Consider the following 22,669-nt stretch of genomic DNA (forward strand, 5'->3'; position numbering starts at 1 on the left):
GATAGAAACATCTGATTTTAGAGACCACATTTTAGGTCTTAGTTATAGTGGACATGAAACAAGGATCAGAACGCAGAAATCACCAGCTGCAAGCCTTCAGGTCATGATTTGCTGGCTGAGAGAGAGGGGAAGCCAAAAGGGAGGAGAATTTGGAGAGACCCCCCACTGCTGAGCTGGCCCATGATTTGCTGATCATATGGTGTGTATATATACAGAGTTCTGCTGTGCTGAATTCTGCCCCAGTATTTTGTCTGTAGCACCAGATGCCTCTAAGGACATCTGCTGATCTGTTCAGAAAATCCTCAAATCAAGGATAATAGGGCACAAGAGGAAAACAATTAAGGGCAATGCCAAGTTGAGGGCCAGGGTTCATCACAGACATGCAGAAATGACTTACAGGTGTTTCAGAAACAAAACTCCCAGAGAAATCTCCTGACACATTATCAGTTCTCATTCTGTATAAATGTCTTACAGGGGTCTCATTCCAACAGGTCTCTTCAGAAGCAAAACATTCTATATGACACTTTCAGTTCAGGAGACCAACTTGTACTCTGCCATCTCTAAGATACAACAGCTGTGTTATCACCAACAAAATGACTTTAGTATATAGTTTAGAATATGTCCTTATATTTTCTATGTTAACATTTCACTGCAGTTTTAATACCAGAATTTTTAAATGATATGAACAGCACCTGTATTTCTGATCTCCTAACTCTAGATGGATTCATCCATCTAAAGCTTTTGAATAGTGGATCCACCCCCACCAAACTTGCCTGCATTTATCTTAATGAGATTTTGCAAACTGATGTAATCCAGAGGGAAATACAGAGACAGTCACTGGGTTGAGACCTAACACATCACCAGGGATAATCCAGTTTGACTGAACAACCATGAGCTAACATGAGTGTCCAGCTGCAAATGCAGATGACTCAACTATCAGAACTAGGCCTGGGATCCCAAATAATAAAAACTGAAGTCAGCTTGATTATTTCAGTGTGTACAGTCTCATCTCAGTAATTTTAGTAAGGGAAATCAGTTGGAGATTTAAATGGAAATAAAATCCTCAGAGCATTTCCAAGCGAGTATTTACCCTTCATGGATGTTCAGATGGGTTAATTTCAATCTCTTGATTAGTTCACAGACCAACTAGATTAAAACAAGTTAATGATGTTTCCACAAAGCTCTCAGAGCTGCTGGGTGGTACTGAAAGGGCCATTTTTCATCCATAACCTTAAGATTCAAGCACAGATGCAGAACAAGGAGAGGAGCATTTCTGCAGTTTTGTATGGAGCTCTTTGTTGAGAGAGGGATTGTTAAGGGGCCAGCGAGAAGGATCTTTTCACAGTGGCCAAGGTCACAGTGTGTCCCTGGAATCAGACAACTGATGTGAAGTCCAGGGCTGGGAGTTTGTGTGTACCGAAGCAACACCAGTTCTTGTCCTTGCTGATGCCCTGACTGAATGTAGGAATGTCACCACAGGGAAGAGAGAGGAACCAAGTCAATTACAAAAAGACTGAACCTGAGTGAACACCCTCCTGCCAAAATCCTCATCCCAAAGAGACTCACAGGGCACTTCAGGGAAAATGGTTCATTGTTCTGGCTGATGTTCTCTAACCCTCTCTCCTTCCCTCCCCAGCAGCCATCTGCCACTTTATTTGCAGCTCCCCCGGCACATATCCCTCAAGAGGACAGGTTTCTGGCCTCTAGCTGCAGTAGCATTGACTGCTTTAGTTTGCATTAATGCACTCTGATTTCTCCATAGGGGTAAGGGCTGAACAGGGTCAGCTACGTGGAGCTCAGTATTAAAGGGCCAACAGGTAACCATCTAATGTTCATTACAGAGTCATCAAGCATAATTGTAATGTTCCTTTTCCACTTGTCTATGATCTGGAACAGCCCTCTTTCTTAGGAAGGAGAGTTCTCCCCAGTGTGATTTCACTTCATAACTCTGAAGTAAAATCATAGTTACAGGTACTATAAAATCCTACCCAAAACATCCCTGTGGAGATGGTACATAGTCTCAGTAATTAAACTTCAGACTTCCGAGTGCAGCCAAGCTCTGTCAGAACAGAGCTGTTTTAAATGTGGGATTTAATAAAATCAAAGCTCATCATAGAAGCTTGAGTTTCAAAGGAATAAAACAATAAGATCTGCATTATGCAACAGGTAAAAAGGTGACTGCTTGCAAATTAAGACTCTCACTTCACCGCTGATACTATGCACAACATTTTGATTAAATCACTGACAAATCTGCTTTAGGGCAGAAGAATTTGGAAACATCAGGAAATCAAACTGTGAAGTCTTTGAAAGACTATGATTTATGTGAAAATGTGATGAAGTTAATGGGTTTGGCATCAAAATTTCATGGCATGCTCAATTTTGGAGCCAAATCTGATGTCTTGGCAACAAGTACCCCTCTACATTCCCTGAACATAGTTAGCTGGGCCCTCTATGTTTTCCAAGTCTGATCGGAATCAAAAGCTTTTATTTTAGCTACATTTCCAAGGATGCGTTTCCCAGGATGTGCATCCATAAGCAGAGACGTGTATATGCATACACACTGAATAATCATGCAGAACTTCACTCTTCCCTCCTGAGACATAAAAGAGCCAAGTATTATTAGATTTATGGCTAGTTTGTCGTAGTTTTCACATAATTTTCTTGATGCACTGCAGATTTTTGAACAGGCTGCCACATTCCCTGCTTGCTAGGTATTAAGTTTTTAGTCTGATCTCAGCCACACCTTGAATTTCAGTGCAATTTAATCAGTTCCTGGAGTCTTCTGTTAGCATATCTAGTCTTTCCATCCCGTAATTTGTGGCCTCTCCAGCTAGCTTTGAGAGACTAAGGAAAAGAAAGCAAAGAAAGGGAAGGAACTGGGTCAAATGAGCAACTTACCACATTCTTGTCTCTTTGGAGTATGAAAGGAAGCAGCAGCTGTAAGATGGGCTGACTGGCACTCACACTAGGTTGAGTGATTGTACTGACATATACAGGAACTTATTAAAGGCATCGTGGGCCTTTTTCTTTCCATGACCTCTGTAACAGGGTAGCTGGCCCATTAAATGAAACTGGACTCAACTCTCCTGTTCCAGTCCAGGTGCTCCTAGCTGGACCAATTAAGACAGTGGGGCAGCACCTGAGGGGTGTAAGAGTCCTGGTGCGAAAGTGACCAGGAAAGTCAGAACAGACTGGTTCAGTCAGGAAGAGCAGGAAAGGAGAGGTGCGAAAGTGAGAAGGTGGCTCCTGGGAGAGGGCTGAAGGCAGAGTGAGAGGGTGGCTCCAAAAGAGGGGTTTGCTGGCTGACATTCCCAAGCCAGAGAGCCAGGACTGGAAAGGGCTGAAGGCCAGAGAGAAGCAGAAGGAGATGCCTGCTGGCTCTAAGCTAGAGAGCAGCTGTGGGGCAGCTTACCCACTGATGTCTTCTTGCCAGAGAGCTGGGCCCCAAAGGAACCATGAGAAGGCCAGAGGGAGTGATGGATTCTCCCCTGGCAAGGATGGTCCTAGCAGAGAGGCTGTGGGAGTTCTGCTGGATAGAGTGGAGCTGCATCCCAGAAGGAAGGGCCAGGGTGGCTGTCTGGCAGAGGAGGACCGAGAAAGAGTCCAGATATCGTGAGAACAAAGCTGGGTTTTAAAGATTACATGCACAGGGGTGGGTGGGTGTGATATGGACTATGTTTTGTGATTGTTGTGTTATAGACTTTTTCACTGTGTTTTGATAAACTATGGATTATGGACTAGGCTATAAGCTCATATGGAGTTACTGGGGAACTGAGGTGAGTGGCCACTTGCAGGGCTGCCATGAAGGGGCACCTGGGACAAAGCCACTCATTTACAACCTCCCCCCATATTCTTTTTTGGCCTCTATTCTCATAGGTACAGGGCTGAAGCACTGCAGAGATCTGTGTCCCACCTGATATGGACTGCTGAGAACCCAACTGCCTATCCTCCCCACAGTAACAAAATGGTCTCAGAGTTTGGAAAGTAATGAAGAAATTGCACAATCCTAGAGTCAATAATGATGCAGACCAGATAAGATCACTGTGTGGCCACTTACGCTAGGAAGGAATATCTCTGATGGCTAAGCCATAAATCTGCATCTTTTGTTTCACGTTTAGCATACATTTTCCCTCTGATTGTTTTGGGTCTGTCAGGACATCAGCACCCCATTGGAGGAATCAAAAATAGTGGACTGGGTACCTGCGGAGTCAGACATTAGTGCTTAGTTTCAGTACTATGGTTGTTGAATTCATTTTCTCCTCTATGGTTCTACCTTATACCTAATTTCTCTTTCTGATTGCAAACAAATCATTAATATGTATATTGGGACATATACTCCTCAGAATGGGACACAATGTAATCTTCTCAAGTGACAGCTGCTTCAGCACCCTGTGGAATACGCTTGTATTGTGGGTGGCACAGAGCATACAATTTATCAGTGTAAATATCTGAAGATAAGAACATTGTGCCATGGTAGCTGGGATTCCCACTGACCTGATCTCTCTACATTTAGGAGTTTGCAGAACACACAAAACACAAGTCTACATTAAACATCGTAACCTATGTTAGCAGGAGAAGTTTAAATTGTATATCACAGATATAGTGCAGTGCTAATTGTATTCACTATCATACACTTATCCATAGACCCCTGCAATACCCTGCTAAAGGGGTGAATCAGGGCTGAAAAGACGCAAACCAGAAAAAAGAACAAAAAAGAAAAAACAGAACTGATCTCTCTCAGTTCCCTTGCCATAGATTTCTGTATTTAATTTGCTTAATTAAAGAAAAAGAAGAGTCCTCAGTGATGCTGAGTTAGTCCCTAGGCTGTCTAGTCCTGATACAATCTAAACAGAACCTCTGCTGTTCTATTATTGAGAAAGGAGAAATTTATGATCTCGATGGGAAAGAGAGAAACATTTCCAGCTGAATCTGAATGACTCAGACATTTGTCTGTGTGAGGTACTGTTTGATAGACAGATTATCTGCATGAAGTGACAGAGCTTGCTCTGTAATACCAAGGAGAATCAAGAGTCTACCTGAAGCCAATGGAGTTACTCCTGATTCACATGAGAGTAATGGAGAGCAGAATTTGACCCTCTATGCCTATTCTGTACTGTACTGTCTTTCCAAATCAAGTGTTTCCTGATAATGGTGTTAAAATATTCTGACACTAAAAAAAGCATCCCTGTTTTTTAGCCTGAATGCTCAAATGGTGCCCTTCCTGACTTTGGACAGCAGCCTGCCAGAGCAGAGCAGTTTGCCCAGTGAGTAGTTATAGCCTATTCATACTGGGCTTTTCAGCCAAGCTTGGCTATATCTATGCAGAGTGTATTACAGGTTACCTCCTGCAGGGCACTGAGGACTGGACTAGTGGACCCATCTGACCTGACCACTTAGGTGAGAGTCACACTCCTGAAAATACATAGATCACTCTGCTCACTCAATGAATTCAGTGGTGTGGCACTTAATTCCTACAGAGCTTTACACTCATGACGTCACTGATTATCATTATCCCCACTGGTGAAGTGACTTTGTGAGGCCACACAGACCGTCTGCCACAGAGCCAGAATCCGAACCCAAGTCCTCCTGACTGCACTCTCATGCTCTTCTTCCCTCCAGAGCACGCTGTCTCCCAAGACAATCCCCACACTTTATCTACCAGCTCTGGACTCTCTTATTCAATAACAGGGCAAATTTATCGATGAACATGAAGGCCCAGTCAGAAAAGTATTTACTAATTTATCATTATTACTTTGTACTTGGGCTAAGAACTTTTGCCAGATTTTATTTCAGAGAAAATTAAAAGTCTCATCACAAACTCCTGAAAATGAACTCCCCAGTGCTAGCACCAAATCGATCTCCATCCCGGCTTTGCTGAGTACCCTCTAACTCCTTCGTCCCACATGAAGCTGTCAGAGTATTACTGTCCCTTCACTAGACTCCGATCCATTGCAGTCATTAGTAACGGTACAGGACAGGAAACCGACTTGCAGCCCTGCAAGTGAGGTCTGTACACAGACTGTGACTCAATCTCCACTTGTTAGAGTGACAGGTTAGAAAATATCCCTCAGCCCATGTTTACAGGACAGAACCTCTCAACTCCAGTGAACATTAGTTACCAGCAAACAGCAACAGCACGTGTTAAAAACATGTCAGGTTCTACTTGATGGCACTTTCCTTTCAATTGCAGCCATTGAAGAAGATATTGTACTTCAGGGCAATTCCAGTGCTGCAGAGGGTTCCATGGAGCTGCCTGTGTGCAGGGCACACTTCTCTGTACCACTGCAAGCCTCCTAAGCAGCTCTTTCCTTAGCTTGCAGAAGTCTGAAAAACAGTTACCGACACTCGTCCCAAAACAATTGTTTCTAGTTATTGTTCAGCTGGCAAGAGGGAGAGATGTCAGAATTCTACAATGGAGCTTGCAAACTCAAAACTAGTTTCAAACCAAAGTCTCCAATGGAGATGAGCAATAGATTATGGGACAAGTCCATCCCATCCCAAGTGTCATAGGGCTGAAATCAATAGAGTTCAATCACCAAGGAATTTGACTCAAATATTTTTCAATGCAGATAACTGAGGGAATGAGAATCTCTCTTATTTTAATAGCTGTTTACATCAGAAAATTTGCACCTGAAAGATGCTTCTGCATGGGGCTCCTTGCTAATAAAATTAAAGTCAGTTCAATAAAAGCTATCTGTATGCAACAGCAATCCACGTCAATCATATATATAAAACACTTCAAATGCTGAGTAGTTCTTGGGGAAAGACACCTGTAAAGTAGGGGAACTGTAAGGGTTCAGAGGTAGCGACTAGGTCCCTGTTGGTAGGGGCAGGGAGGCAAGGTAATGGGTGAATTTTGTATCTAGGATAAACTGTGTGGAGAGGGGGACAGGACCAGATACTTTTGGGAAGGTCTGGGATGCCTTTCTGAAGGGTTCATCAGGTGGGGAAGACAGAGATCACACCAGGCACAAGTGGGGATAGATGGTAAGAGGGGTTGGGACTGGGTGCTTTGGACAGAGGATTTGTCATGGAGAGGTCACAAGACTGTAAGTTAATATCTACGACATACATAGACCCTGCCCGGAAAAGCCTGAACACCAGAGGTCTGCACAGACACTGCACTTTGAACATCCTGAACCTATTCCTCAAAATACCTCAAGCAAGCATCCCAAAATACCCCAGCCCAGGGAGCAGGCTTTCAAAAGTGCAGTTCCCTAGGGGAGCACAAAATGGGAAAGACTCTGAAGTTTCCAAGGACATTGGGACTTGCTTTCTCTCAATTTTTTTAAATTTGTGTCCAAGTTTATTTTGTGAATGATCAGAAGGCACTGTGCCCAGGCCAGGCAGTTTGGACCAAAACAGTGTTACTACAAAGGAGAACTCGGGGGAAGTTATCAAAAGGGCGCCATTCCCTTAGATGGGCACTAATTGTATAACTGAACTGCAGGCCCAAATCTCAGCATGGTTGCAGATCATGTAGTTCAAGGGGTGAGTGCTCAGATTAGTGCCCGCAATTCATTTTATGGGTACAAAATTTGTGGATGCAAGCTGCACCTGCCCAGCCAGGGAAGCCCAGCCAGGCCTCAGACTAGCTGGACATAAAACATCTAAACATGGGGAAATAGCCTCCAAATTGTCCTTTATCCTGTAATGTGTATAGTACGCTCGATATTTAAATAGGCCGAGCCAGATCATTATCTGCAACAGCTCCCACACTTGGTGTTTCTGCAGGAACATACAGAAAACAAGCCCCCTTCTGCCCAGTGCAGCTGGAAATCCTCAAGTACTCACACATCGGTTTGAGCTGTCCAATGAGTTCCTCTTTCGTCCATTTTGCCCACTCCTTCTTGTCTGTGTTTATTGAGCATAGGATGGGACCACATGGTTTTCCACAGTCCTCTATGGCAGGTACATTCAGGTAGTGCACCAATACGATGTCAGGGTTCTATAGGGAGAACAGGAGAACAAAGATTATAAATACCTGGGGCCACTTCTGTCTTCTTTCCCTCTTTGAGAGTAGGTAGCTTTATCGTCACTCTATTATTTATTCAAAATTCAATCTCAGAAAAAAGCCAGAATTCATTCTCATTTTGTACATTAATTCCCTGAGACCACAGCCATTCTATAAGAGGTTGCAAATGACAACACATGAGATAGAGTTCTTTGCACACCGCAGCCTCCCTCCTGAGTCCCTTTGCTTGCAGTCTCACTGTTATCTTTGTTTGCTTAGTACAAATCCTTTTCAAGTCACTACAGTATCAACAACCGCAGACTCCTCCAAACACCAGTCACAACTGCCACAGAATTTGCTTTGGTTTAAGAGGCACATGAATCACGTGCTTGATCAAATGCTTTGATCAGTTTTGGTTCACATTAGAGTATTTGAAATATATGGAAATATACATGAGAACATCAGTAAGAGCCACACTTCCAGTAAATTTGCAGGAAAACGGAGGGAGAAAGTCAAGGAAACTGACAATATAACACAGTGCCCCTGAGCATAGCTTCCTTTCAGCCAGGCCTGTAATTTATTGCCTTTTGAAGAATCTTGCATGCTTGTGATGAAAAGATCAAGCTGAAGAAATTTGGAATCGGAATAGAGAACAACTCTGCAGAGCTTCTGTTTAGGAGTTTTTTGAACAACTACAGGGTACCCACTCCTGCAGGTTTGTTTAATGCCCCATCCATTTTCTCAGCTCATATTCTTCCCATAGGAATTGAGGGAAAGAAAGAAAATGCAACCCCTCTTTGATGCACTGCAGTTCTGCCGCAGTGACACAGACTTTCCAACTAGGAAACTTAACAGAATGTTTATTACAATGTGGGTAAATGAATCATCTTAACAACACAAACAACCGTTGTAGTTTCCCCACAATGTCCCAGGGAGATTGTACAATAGATAATAACAAGATTGAAAACTTGATTTCTTTCCCTAAAGTCATTTACTCTTAAGTTCACAAACTTTAATGACTACTTTGGAATTATTTATAAAAATAAATAGGATAATGGTCTAATTAAAACTCTAATGTTTCATTAATGCTGTTAGAGACCAGCTCCAAATTGGAGCAGGAACACAAACTGCCACATGTCTGCAAAGGCTGTACTAATGGGAGTCAATTTCCTACTGAATAGAGAAGAAAGAATGAGAGCAACAAATAGACTCCAGTACCAAAATGACAATTTACTAATGAACCTGCCTTGAAAATGGACCATGAAGTAAATAAGCTCTCATCCCTCTGATGGGCAAGAATCTTGCAGGCTTGTGATATCTTGCAGATGCTCAAGATATCGCACTATTAATTTCCTGCCATTTTGCTGAGACAGCAAACAAGGATGCCACCTGTCCAACAGAGTTGGGACTAAGGTCACTACTGCAATTCATGCAGCCACTGAGAACAGCCCTGTTAAAAGATGACTTTCAGTCACCAATTGTCTGTGCCAGATAGAAGCCAGTGACATAGCAGTGAACGTCTCTGTAGTTTACTATCTCTTGTGCTACTCAGGCTTAGAGCTGATGGGAGAAATTGTGACTGAATCATATCCCATCGTACTATGTGGTTTCATTAAACTGGAAGCACGTTGTGAAATTAAGCTAATTCTGGCAAAATTTCATTTGGGAAGAAAAACAGGAAAAATGGGACATTTCAACATTTTTGCAATGAAATGTTTCAATTTTTTGTTTTGGAATGATGAATTTTTAAATGCTTTAAAATTTGTGTTATATAGTCAAACTTCCATTGACTTAAACAGGAGCAGACTTAGGTCAATGCTGAGCACTTCTGAAAAATCTCACCCTCCGTCACTAGCTGTGTGCTGACAGGCCGTGTCTCTATCAAGTTATTGGCTGGTGTATGACAAGCCATATCCATGATTACTGTCTATGTTTCTGTGTGTGTAACTTTGTTAGGTGGCATAGATATATTGGCACAGCTGTTAGACTCAAGATTCACATACATCAAGCCATAATGTCAGGAAAGGGTCATGTGTGATCTGTATTTACACAGCACGCAAAGGTTGTTTCTCTGTGATATTCACCCCATGTAGCATCACCACTAAAGCATCAAGTACCAGTGAAATCAGACACATCACAAGATGAGAGGGATCCAGCGGGGTGCAATGACACTGTGGTGAAGACAGCCACACGAGCTACCACTGCAATTCACAAAATTCCAGCTTCAGAGATTATTGGAAGCATGCTGAGGTTGAGCACTCTGGGAAGCTGGAATGTGGGTCAAGTAGGCTTGTTTTTAGAATAATGACAAGTCGCCTCATGACTGGAGGACCTTCAGCAGCGGCGGCTCCAGGCACCAGCGCTCCAAGCGCATGCCTGGGGCAGCAAGCTGCGGGGGGCGCCCTGCCAGTCCCTGCGAGGATGGCAGTCAGGCAGCCTTCGGCGCCATGCCTGCGGGAGGTCCGCAGGTCCCGCGGATTCAGTGGCAATTCGGCGGCGGGTATGCCAAAGCCACGGGACCTCCCGCAGGCATGGTGCCGAAGGCAGCCTGCCTGCCGTGCTTGGGGCAGCAAAAAAGCTAGAGCCGCCCCTGACCTTCAGGTAAGCACTAGGACAGCTGATGAAATGTAGATAAGATATAAATGCACACTAGTGTTTTGGGATCCAAGCTACACGCCAATAATTCAGTGAAGATTTTATCACCAAAGCTCTGCCCTGCAGAACAAGAGCAGAAAGGTCTCTTTAGATAGGAAGATAGTGACTGATTCCAATATCTGCTGAATTCAAGCATCTCCGCCTACAAACCTGGGTAGTACTTTAATGACCTGCTGCCCAACCAGCTGCTGATTTCAAGGTTTCCGGCTCTTTTGAGGTGATTTTTATCATAAATCACTTGAAGGCAATTTTATGCAGTTAGTTATCAATGGAAAGTTTTACTGGTTTTTCCCTAGGCATTTAGTAGCTATTGAGAGCTGCTCTATCAGCTGTATGTGATAGTTATAATAGTGTCAGTGATCCTCAGATATACTGTTGTGATGGTCATACAACCAACTAGACTAACCCGTCATTTTGAACCAATGACAAATGGGCTGGGAGGTGCCACTGAAAGGAATGCAAATAAAATGGACTGTGCATCCGGTTGTGGGATCTTCTTTCTAATGAACAGAGGAATCTCAATCTGTGCCACCAGCTCTTGATGGAGATTAACCTGCCATGAAAGATGAATCACCATCAGGCGCCTATGGACCTGGTTCTTGCTTTCTCTGGTTTTGTAACTCAATTGTCTTCCCCACAGACCGCGAGATCAGAATCAGGCCATAGGATTCGGGGTTTCCTGAAGGAGAGTCTCAGTCTATTGTCAGCCATCTATCAAAAATCAAACTACAAACAAGGAGCTCTCAGGACACCACAGATGTCAGGAGAGATACAGGGATGAGATGTTTACCTAGGCAGTTCTCTCGGTGACTCACAGCCTCGAAGAGATGAAGAATCACTCTGTCACTGTATGGAAACTGCTGGGATCCACAAAGTCATAGTGGAGTGGCATCCTCATGCAGCCTCACTGGGCACTGATACTGCCCCCCACACCCTGGCAGGCTTGATCCATTTGTTAAGTGTGGTCACCGGGTGGCAGGCATTGTAAGATGCGGTCCTGTGATCGCTGCTCTACCACAGTATCACCCGCAGAGCGAGGAGTTTCCAGCAAACCAAAGGACTCCATGGGAGTTGTATGTGGAAGCCTTGGTGAACCACACACAGCTCTCAAGCCACAAGCTAGGTAGCACCAATTTATACAGCTTAAGGAGAGCTAAGTGCTGAAGAAAGCGCCCAAGACATGCAATTACCATTCAGAGTTATTATTTATTGTTTTAAATGGCCCTAACTCACTGATCAAGGCACACGTACAAAACTCAACCTTATAAAATAAATTAATAATAAATGATAAACTCTTCTGTGTTTAACCCATCTGGGCTTTCCATAAACAGTAATCAATAACTACCTCAATAACCACACTGCCCTCCTAAACCAAATTCTCTCCAAAGTCCCAGAAAACAGATGGAAGGTCAGCAGTCTTGGGGGTCTGACAGACCAAACGGTGGGGAGAGTGAGTCATGCTCCCTTCATGGAGAACATGCTCCCTCCTGCTCCTTTCATGGCTAAACCAAGGAAGTGTCAGCTCAAGTGGTCCCAGCTGATCTCAATTGGTGCAGCATCCCACAAGAAGGGGCATCTCTCAGACAGCTAGAGCCCAAACCATTTGGGGTTTTAGAGACAAACACACACCTGGAAATGAACTGGTAGCCAGAGTAGACTTCAGAGACCAGGTGTAATGTGCTTCCTAAGTTAAGGATCCACTCTTCCTGCCAAGCACAGAGGGAGGAAGACAGCTTTTAGCCACGGGTGCTACCAGGATATCCAGAAACACCACGAGAGCCAATGAGAGCCTCAGCTTGTAAACACTTGCCATGGAATACTTCCCCAGTGAAGTCCAGGCTATTTCCTCCACTTGCTTCCTCAACCTGCAAGTTTTATCAGACTTGTCTGGGTTGAGTCTTGATCAGATAATCCTCCTCCAAGCCCCATTTCATGCACTGAGTGAATCATTCAGCTATCCCAACCAATGGATGAGATGGTGATATGAAACTGGGCATCAACACTATACTGAAGACACCACAGCCCATGTTCCATCATTAATCCTCTTAGTCATGGATTAACATATTTGGTCCTGCCATGCAGGCAGGGGACTGGACTCGATGACCTCTCGAGGTCCCTTCCAGGCCTAGAATCTATGAATCTATGAATCAATTACCCCTAGCTAAAGGAATTGATAGGAACAACCATATTTTCCCCTTCTTTAAGTTTATATTCACATTTCTTTTGAAAATTTGGATTCTATCTACAAAGAAGGGATAAGACAGCGCCATCTAGCATCCAAACTAAGCTTCCTGTTTTCTTTATGAACGGTGCCACGGCATTTTTATTGTCTGCAGCAATACTGAAAAGATTTGCTCTAATTCCTCAGCTCACTACTAGCAGCAGCATCCTACCAGAGGCCCAGAAGAGCCATGTGTCAGTCCCGCTGGGATGCTTGAACCTGTTCCACTTCGGATCCGGATTATGTGGGTGGTTAGCTGACTTGCCAGGGAAACAGCACATCTGAGGCTGCGTAATGAGCGACGTTAGCAGAAAATGCTGAAGAATGTATTGGTTTTGCATGATTTAGTTTTCATAATTACAAGAGACTTGGGATTGGAGAAAATAAAATCCCTTTGAACAATAAAGCGTAGCAATCTCAGTGAGAGTTTTATGTGTTCAGATCTTAGACAGCTGGAGGTGGAGAGAGAGTCATGGGCCAATGGCAGCTAACACAAGCCACCTACAATCTGCTTAACATACAGCAACTTCAGCTGAACATAAAGTACCATGTTTATTTCATGCCTATGGCGAATTCACCCTCTTCTGAAACGAATGCTGTAGTGGTGCTAGAGAGGTCTCCTCTGACAAGCTTGCATCCAAGTGGGGAGAATTCTACTGGCCTAAAATCCAGCTAGGCTAGAATTAACCCTTTAAGACACTCATGTTTGAGGGGGAAAACAACAACAACAACAACAACAGCAAAAGAGAATTACAAAAATTAAACCTCATCAGCTAATCAAATCCTCACCCAAAGCTCCTGAAACTACAAGGAACAAACCCACCCAAAAGCCAAGTGGCAGAACAACTGTTAAGCCACAAGCATCTATTGGTAATGGTTCATATCTCACAGGTAATGGATAAATTCAGGGAAATCGCAAGTGTGTTGAAGAATAATAATGTCCAAGCAATCTAGGAGATCCTTCCTGTCCCCTGAGTGAAGGAAGACAGAAGATCTGGAAATGAATTGCTGGCTAGGTAAGTGGTGTGTTGTGGAGGGTTTTGGTTTTGTTGGTCATTGGTCCACCTTCCCTGAGGAAATGGGGCTGTATAGTTTGGATGGCCTCCACCTCAGTAGAAGGGGAACCAATCTCCTTGGGGAGAGGTTGGCTAGAGAAGTTAGGAGGGCATTAAAGTAATAACAAAAGGGGAGGATAAAAAGAGGGAAAGATGGGAGCACTCATTTAGCACAGGATCAAATACTGAGGATAAAAATCCATCAAGGAATCAAAGGACCTTAAATTTACATGGATTAAGTTTAGAAGTGTGAGCAACAAGTGTGATGTTGTGGTTGGAGTCTGCTATAGACTACCAGACCAGGAGGATGGAGGTGGACGAGGCTTTCTTCCAGCAACTAACGGAAGTTACTAGATCGCAGGCCCTGGTTCTTATAGGGGACTTCAATCACGCCGATATCTGCTGGGAGAGCAATACAGCAGTGCACAGACAATCCAGGAAGTTTTTGGAAAGTGTAGGGGACAATTTCGTGGTGCAAGTGCTGGAGGAACCAACTAAGGGCGGAGCTCTTCTTGACCTGCTGCTCACAAACAGGGAAGAATTAGTAGGGGAAGCAAATGTGGATGGGAACCTGGGAAGTAGTGACCATGAGATGGTCGAGTTCACGATCCTGACACAAGGAAGAAAGGAGAGCAGCAGAATACGGACCCTGGACTTCAGAAAAGCACTTTGACTCCCTCAGGGAACTGACGGGCAGGATCCACCAGGAGAATAACATGACGGGGAAAGGAGTCCAGGAGAGCTGTATTTTAAAGAATCCTTATTGAGGTTGCAGGAACAAACCATCCCGATATGTAGAAAGAATAGTAAATATGGCAGGTGACCAGCTTGGCTTAACAGTGAAATCCTTGCTGATCTTAAACACAAAAAAGAAGCTTACAAGAAGTTGAAGCTTGGACAAATGACCAGGGAGGAGTATAAAAATATTGCTCAGACATGCTCAGGCAATGTCCTAACAGATAAAGCACAAGACGGAGCATTAGCTGGTGTCTGCTACACACCTTCAAATCACACTTGGAAACAGGTTGACTGATTCTTTATGCACCTATCTATAATGTGTAGGTAAAAAGCTGTGTGAACATGGGGGACTTCAGTTTGAGGGACATGTTTTGGAGGTGTCATGCAGCCAGTACTAACACATCCTTAGAATTTCTAAAGATTATAAATGACAATTTCCTAACTGAAAAAAATGTTGCAACCAACAAGGGGGGATTATATATTCACAGAAAAAGAGGAACTGACCACAGAATGAAAAGTTAGTGGTAGCTTAGGTACAAATGATCATTTATAACGTGCAAACAGAATAAAGTCCAAATCACTATATATATTTGGTGCTTTAAAAGGGCCAATTTCATAAAGCTGAAAACAATTATGAGCCAAATCAGCTAGAAGTAATAAATTAATCAGAAACATGTGAATGATAACTGGGAATTGTTTAAGAACACTTTACTAGAAGCCCCAAAAGCCATAATCAAAGAAAACGACCATATTGGTTAAAAACCTGACCTGGTTCACAGAGGAAGTGACGGCAGCTATACAAAAATAAAATATAACAAATGGAAAAAAAGGGAAGTTTACAGTAATGTATATAAGTCAGAAGTTCAGAATTGTAGAAAATTGATAAGGGAAGCCAAGAGAGACAAGAAGAAATCTATGGCCAGCAGAGTTGAGGACAATAAGAATGAGTTTTTAAAGTATGTTAAGAACAAAACGAATCCTGACAATGGCATTGGTCCATTTCTAGATGGAAATGGTAGAATTATCAATAATAATACAGAAAAGCCAGAAGTGTTCAATAAATATTTCTGCCCTGTATTTGGGAAAAATGCATGATGTAATCATATAATATGAAAACTCTCCCCCCTTGCAGGGTCCCAGAGCCCAGGCTCCAGCCTGAGCCCAAACATCTACACTGCAATTAAACAGCCCCTTAGCCCAAGCCCCGCAAGCCTGAGTCAGCTGACACAGGCCAACTGTGGAATTGCTGTGTAGAGATACCCTATAAGAACCTATTTAGGGGAAAATATTTGATTATGAGCTCTTCAATCTAGCAGAGAAAGATGTAACACAATCCAATGGCTTGAAGTTGAAGCTAGACAAATTCAGGCTGGAAATAAGGCATAAACATTTAACAGTGAGCGTAATTAGCCATTTATAAAATTTACCAAGGGTTGTGGTGGATTCTCCATCATAGACAATTTTTAAATCAGGGTTGGATGATTTTTTTAAAGATATACTCTGGAAATTGTTTTGGGGGAAGTTCTATGGCCTATGTTATACAGGAGGTCAGACTAGATGATCACAATGGTCCCTTCTGGCTTAGGAATCTATGAACCTAGGAGTCTATGAAGGTAAGGGAGAAGAGTTTGTAACGTTAAAATGCTGCATGGTAATTTTCCATTGACAGCAATGGGAATGGAGGAGAGACTCTGGTGAAGTGAATGCAAATTTAGAAATAACTTTTGACAAGTCAAAAACAAGAAGCCATTAGTCTGAGGATGAAAAGGCAACTGAACCAATAGGGGGATCAGATGGTGCACTAGCTGCTAGGAGTGACTGATGTATAGTACAATAGTGCATTTATCCCAAATAATTTAATCTGTATTATGCCTGGGAGCTGGATCTACTTTATTGCTACCATCAGAAACTAAATGTCAAGTTTCAGTCATTACTGAAGTTTAGCTTCCAAGATGTGGCAGGTTTCTTTTTCCAGAGAAGCTCTTCAGAACCTTGTGTTGAGTAACAAGAAGCTTTGAAAACTGAGTCACTGTCTGTACACTCACGACTTCCTTGTCCTTTCTGAAACAATCCCCTCCCTTCTTATGCTTCCCCCACATATACTCCAAATTAAACCCGATCAGTTCTCAAGTTGTTAATATCAAGCCAAGGAGGTATATTCTCCTCTTCTATTTTTCTGTGGATTACATTGTAAAGTGCTAAATATCAATCCTGCTTTCTTCAGTGGCAAGAAGAAATGTGACAAAGACCAAAATCACCACTAGCACCAGTGAGACAATGACAGTGGATGGGCACATGGTGGTTTGGCTCTCTTGGAGCCAGATGAACCATAGATTGTTTATGAGATGAAAAAATCCCAGGCTCCTCTTCCTTCCAGGACCAAGGGGTTAATTTCTGACCATTTCACTACTTACAAAACTTCAGGAAAACTGTTTTCCACCTGTAGTCACAACTCACCTGCAGGAAACACACCAGGGTTCAGCCAGAAAAGAGTCCTGCCATGTACATCTCAGAAGCCTTCGATCCAGTCTACAGGGAAATCTTACATCAATAGGAATTTAGAAGTCTCTAGAAATAGATACATAGCACAGCGTATTCGCTGATCTTAATGCTATGTACGTCAGCAACTCCACACAGCTTTCCACTCACTGGAGTCACAAAGCCTCTGCCACTTGCCATGTCAGAGCAGTAAGTCTGCTTGGCAACTGGGAGTCTTGCACACACACTGCCGCCGTCTCTGCAGTTCCAGATGGGGGCCCTCTGGGGAAGGGGAGGGTTATTTGTGGCAATATCCCTGGTTTTGTGGTAAAAGCAGGAGCACATTACAAGAAATGGTTAAAAATGCAAAAGGCTGTTAGTTTTGATAAAGAAAAATGCAGCTGCAACATCTGTTTGACTCTTGTTTGCAGCTTCATCAACGCTAAGTGGTCAATAAATCAGACTGGCATGGTGTTACGTTTCTTCTGTGGCTTAGTCATTAATCTAATGCCAGTTCTCATGAAAAATGAAGGAGAAAGGCTTGTGTTATAGTGAAAATATATACATTATCCAGAAACTAATAATAGCGTGTAATGGTGCTGCAGACCTCCCAGCATGGTTGCTGGAGGAGAGGCATAGCCTCCCAATTCTAACCGTTACATACAATTTAAATTAGCAAAGTAAATCAGTGATTGTTTGTTCCAACCAGCCCATTTTATGATGATATTTTTCATATTAGCACTATTTATGCACAATTGCAAAGCTTTTCCTGCACTCAGATTTTAATAAACAGTGAGGGGCAAAGGCACATAAAATAGAGCCACAAAGCTGCAAAAGAGGATGATATATTATGGAATGAAGAAATGATGGGTATACCAGCACTTCATAGCTTTTGTATCAGAAGCTTGGCAGAGAGGGGAGGGAAATATTTTTTCACCTGTAACAATAGCCCTATGTTTGCTTCCTACCAGACAGACTTACAGTTTGGAAGCTCCGTGTGAGGGGAGGTCTCCAGCAGTCAGACAGAAAAGGCAATGACCACCACCACCACCACCACAACAAAAAAGGCAATTAAAAAAAAAAAGAAAGAAAGAAAGCGAAAATCAAAGCTCATCTCTGGGCAGCCCTAGTATGCAACATTTGCAGCTAGTGAGAATGTCATATACTGAGAGACTGTGCTTCACTCCCCAGCAATGACAATCAGGTCAAGGCTTGGAGCCACACCAGCAGCTGGCTTCTGCATCACAAATGATCAGGGTTGGTGATAGTTTCTGGGGAAATAACCTCTGAGTGAGGAGAAAGGTCTGGCATTTAAACCCACCACTAGAATCAGGAAGGGGAATAAATGCTATCTTCTAAAAGGATGAACACCAGCAGATTTCACCCCAGCCACCTGCGGAAAAAAAACTCTAATCAAAGATAGCATCAGTCTACAGGAACACCAGCCATTTACCTTCATCCTCAATACAAGAGCATGGCACTCCTGTCATTTTAGTCTCTACCAGAAATAATTATTTGTTTCCAGTAGTGCCCATAATCTATGAAGCACTGTAAAAACACAGGAAGTGGTACAGAATAGCTCCTGCTCTGAAGGACTTACAATGTAAAACAGAGACAGACAGACAACGGCAGGTGGAAGGAGCAGTCAGACAATGAGGGCTACACCCTGATACAGCACTTTCCTATGCTACAGTTATCCTATAATATCATCACTCCTTTATCTGGCCATTTTTAGCCAGTGCATTCCCTACAGGCATTACATTAGAAGCGTTCTCCAGCAGGCACTTTAATCCTAGGAGGTTAGTGAGCTTTGTGGACTAGCTCTGGAAGGGTGTTTGTAAAGAGCAATGCAGGACAAAGCACAGAGACAGGCCTGGAAGGAATGGCTCCATGGTGTGCCAAGACTAGCATTGCTGGCAGTGAAGACGATGGGGGACAATGCAAAAAAGAAAAAAATGGCTAAGCAAGGAGGGGCAGAGCTATGCTGGGCCATCAAGGCGCTGTTTATATGGATTTAATTCATGCAATTGTTCTCTGACTGATTTCACTCCAACCGGTTTCTGGGTGCAGTCTTGCTCCCACTGACATACAAGGGAGCATTCCTGGACTTAGTCTATAATGTAGGAAATGCCACGGTGGTCTGTCTCCAGCAGTATCGTATCATAACTCCACCCAATGCCATACCAGGTGCTGCAGAGGATGGCAATGGCGCAGCCCAGTGCACCTCAGTCCTACAGGTCGGGAGTATTTCTTCTAGACCTGAGCTGTGATCAGCTTGGATCAGTTATACCATGAAAAGTGAGGAGTACAGCCCCGGTCGTTTTATCTTAACCAGCACCACTGTAGATTCTATTCTTGTTTTTCTGAATATCTGAGTCTCATCTGAATCTTGTTTCTATTGAGACAAATACTGACTCTTGCAGCAGTAAATCTCACAAATTAATAATTCATCGCATAACAAGTTCTGGTGCTTTTTAATTATATTCATTGCCCTATCGGACCTGCAATACTGTACTATGGGAAAGGGTAGTTAGCAATCCAGACTGGCTTCTCTAGTCCCTTCATTGCTATGGCTCTATCCTATCTCCTATTACTTTCCAAACCAAATAGTCCAGAGGCTTTTAAAGCTCTCCTCATAAAAACACAGGCCCTCCCCTCAGGTGCCTCTAATCATTTTCATTGCCCTTTTCTGGACCTTTACTATTTTTAAATCATAAATTTTACTTAATGATCTTCTGCAGCCCAGCATGATCTTCCTAGAGCTTTTACAGCCTAATTCTCTTTTAAAATTCTCTGTTATCAGAGTTTACTCATATTTTGTAAAGCCACCTAACTTCAACCTGCAGCTTTAATTACGCGGTTGTGTTTGGGGTTTACTCCCTACTGATGTATAGGGTAGAGGAGTGTGAAGGATGCAAATGTAATTTTAGTAACCTGCTAAACCCACTCCTCCCCACCCCTGCAGCATCAGCCCCAGACTCTAGCCCCAGGAAGATCCTGTGGCAATGCTGGGATTGTTAGTTCAGTACTGGAGAGCAGAAAGAGTTAATCTTGGAAATCCATCATGCGTTAAGTGCCCAATTCTGTGAATCAGCCCACCGCTTGGCCACTGGCCTCCTTCCTCCCTCAGACCACAGAATAGTGGTGCATTTTCTCTGTGCTCAGGACTGTGACACTGAGGCTAAAATAGTGCTGCAATGTAGACGGTGCATTCTCTTTACCCTGCCCCCCCACATCCCTCCTGTGCAAGTGTTTGCATATGTCCTGCGGCACTTAGCTCTGTGCCATGCAGACAGTAAGCACACTCTATGCAGCCTCCCTAAAACTTCTTACACACAGTAAGTATTCCATTGACTCTGCTGTAAGGAGTTCTCCATACCCATGGAGGATAGGGAAGGATTTGCTCCTACATAAACAATGAAACTGTGCGTGGTGTTAGATTTCTAGATAGTACCCGTGCTTACAGGGAAGTGCCCAAGTCTGTGGGGCCCCTCTGCTCTGCTGCTTAGCAAAGTTCAGACCCATTCTTACCTATCTGTGGGAATAAGTTTGTTGATCTCCTGGATATAGACATAGGTCTTTAGCTGCCCCATGTGGACTAACTAACAGTTTTTTTTGAGGGGCACTCATGCCTCAAAGCCCCTGTGTGCGGTAACAAATATAAACTAAAAACATCATTTGCAAAGCAGGCAACAGATCCTACTAGATCCCCAGGGTGCGGACATGTCAAAGAAAAACTACCACTTCCCATCATCCTGAAATGGCCAGGCTGTCCGGCTAGGGGAAGATCGTAATAAAGGTCATTCAGATGACCAGTTCTCTCACTAAAAGGCTGGTGCTAATGAGCTATTAGGGTTTCCCTTTGTGCACAATGGGTTATTAGGAAATACAATCATTGCTATTTTCAATACAGTCTATAAATCCAATGATTAGAAACTACCCAGAGGTGGAAATTGTTCTATAATTTCTGCCACTTGCTATGAATAAGTGAATTCATTTGTTCAGTAAGTACAACTTTCTATTCCTTTCACTATCTCTCCGAGTTACTAGAGGGTTTTTTGGCAACAATTCATTAATGAGGTTTGCTTTATATTCCTCAGATCATTCAAAAGGGTGAAAGGTGCAATCAGGTTTCTGCGAAGATTGAAAATATTTCACATACACCACTGTGGTGGTAGGATTAATACCTCACAGAATGTCACCTGGGAAACACAGCATAAAAAAGTAAAGTTTCTACAGTTTTCGTAGATGGTTATTCTAAAAGGCCTCCTGCAGTTTGGGTGATACAAACAGTAAATTGATGGGAGGATACTGTACACAGACATCCTGGCAAAAAATTCCATTATCTTTCAATACATGAGACAGACAGAGTCACATTCTGCCATAATTTCTGGTGGTGTAAATCTGGAGTAAGTCCACTGAAGTCACAACAGTTACTCTGGATTTATACTGGTCAAATCAAGAGTAGAATCTGGGCCACAGACTAGACAGTGCACAAATACACACATACACTGAAGTAATGGGATTTCTCCTTTCAACTAGCAGAGCCCTGGCTTTGGACAAGATTATTGGTTTGAATCCCAGTATCATCTTTATCCCTGAACTAATTTCTAATTGAGGTCATGCTACTGCTAGCCAACCTGGCAGCTGTAGTATTGGAATATATTAGTCTCTCATGATAACAATCAAAGCCAAAACAACTCAGGTTTACCTTATAGACACATACTGGTGCCTGAAATTATTCTGGGCTGAGCACATTTGAGGAGAGTGGCTGCAACAACAAAAAGAAAGATAGCCATAACTCAGAGTAGCCACATCCCCGTCGTCCATAGCTGAAAGACGTCAGCTGAGCACCAGAGACGTGGGAGTGTTCAGAGGCCTGGAAGGAAAGGTAGATGGGGAGGCTCTGCTGTGGTGGAATGCAGAGAAGGGGACTCTGAAGCTGGGCGGGAGACTGGGAACTGAGTGCTTGGAGGGCGTTGCAATGGCTGGGTGGAGTTGGAGGTGTTTGGGAAGTAGACTCAGGATTTACTGTTTGGGTGGAGGGCTGGATCCTGTATGTGTTATGGGCAGCATTTTAACTAGAAACGAGAGATCAGGCCAGATGCTTGTCAAACTGGGGTAGCAGGAGGGTTCCACAGCTGACAACAGGAAGGATAATTCCTGCTGGCAAGGAAGATCTGGGAGCGGGTGGGCTGCAGAGCATGGGGTGTTATGGGAATGTTGAGCTGCTGGGAAAGGAGTCAGATTAGCTGTTTGTAAATTGGATTTGGGAGGAGAATATATGTCTGTGCATCCATTCTTGGCTTCTAAGGGCTTAATTCACCCCAGAAGCTCTCAATAGTTTCTCTGGCATTAAATTCTAGCCAGCACCACCATAAGATTTCTTAATTAAAATCAGACTAAGGGTTTAACTTTAGGTTGTAAAGATCTCTGAATTAAAATTCCATCTTGCAACTCAAATTGCATTAACAGAGAAGGTGGAATCTTATTTTCTTTCAAAAAATTTCTCAGGAGCAAAGGACAACTGGGGTCACCAGAACAGAAAGAGATATATTAAACATGTAG

At 43.2% G+C, this 22,669-nt stretch overlaps 1 protein-coding gene across 26 annotated transcripts in view; it reads right to left on the bottom strand.

Moving 5' to 3' along the window:
* Window positions 1-22,669, bottom strand: part of CAMTA1 (calmodulin binding transcription activator 1) — a 913,810-nt gene that overhangs the window by 149,099 nt on the left and 742,042 nt on the right. For all 26 annotated transcript variants that reach the window (XR_010594216.1, XR_010594211.1, XR_010594214.1 and 23 more), the window contains one exon: window positions 7,795-7,948. Coding sequence is in view for 20 of the 26 variants with exons in the window: in XM_065574895.1 (XP_065430967.1) it covers window positions 7,795-7,948 (154 nt within the window). In the remaining 6 variants the exon portion in view is untranslated. The remainder of the gene's footprint in view (window positions 1-7,794; window positions 7,949-22,669) is intronic.

The sequence above is a fragment of the Chrysemys picta genome, chromosome 21, assembly GCF_011386835.1.
Source record: "Chrysemys picta bellii isolate R12L10 chromosome 21, ASM1138683v2, whole genome shotgun sequence".
Taxonomy (NCBI): Eukaryota; Metazoa; Chordata; order Testudines; family Emydidae; genus Chrysemys; species Chrysemys picta.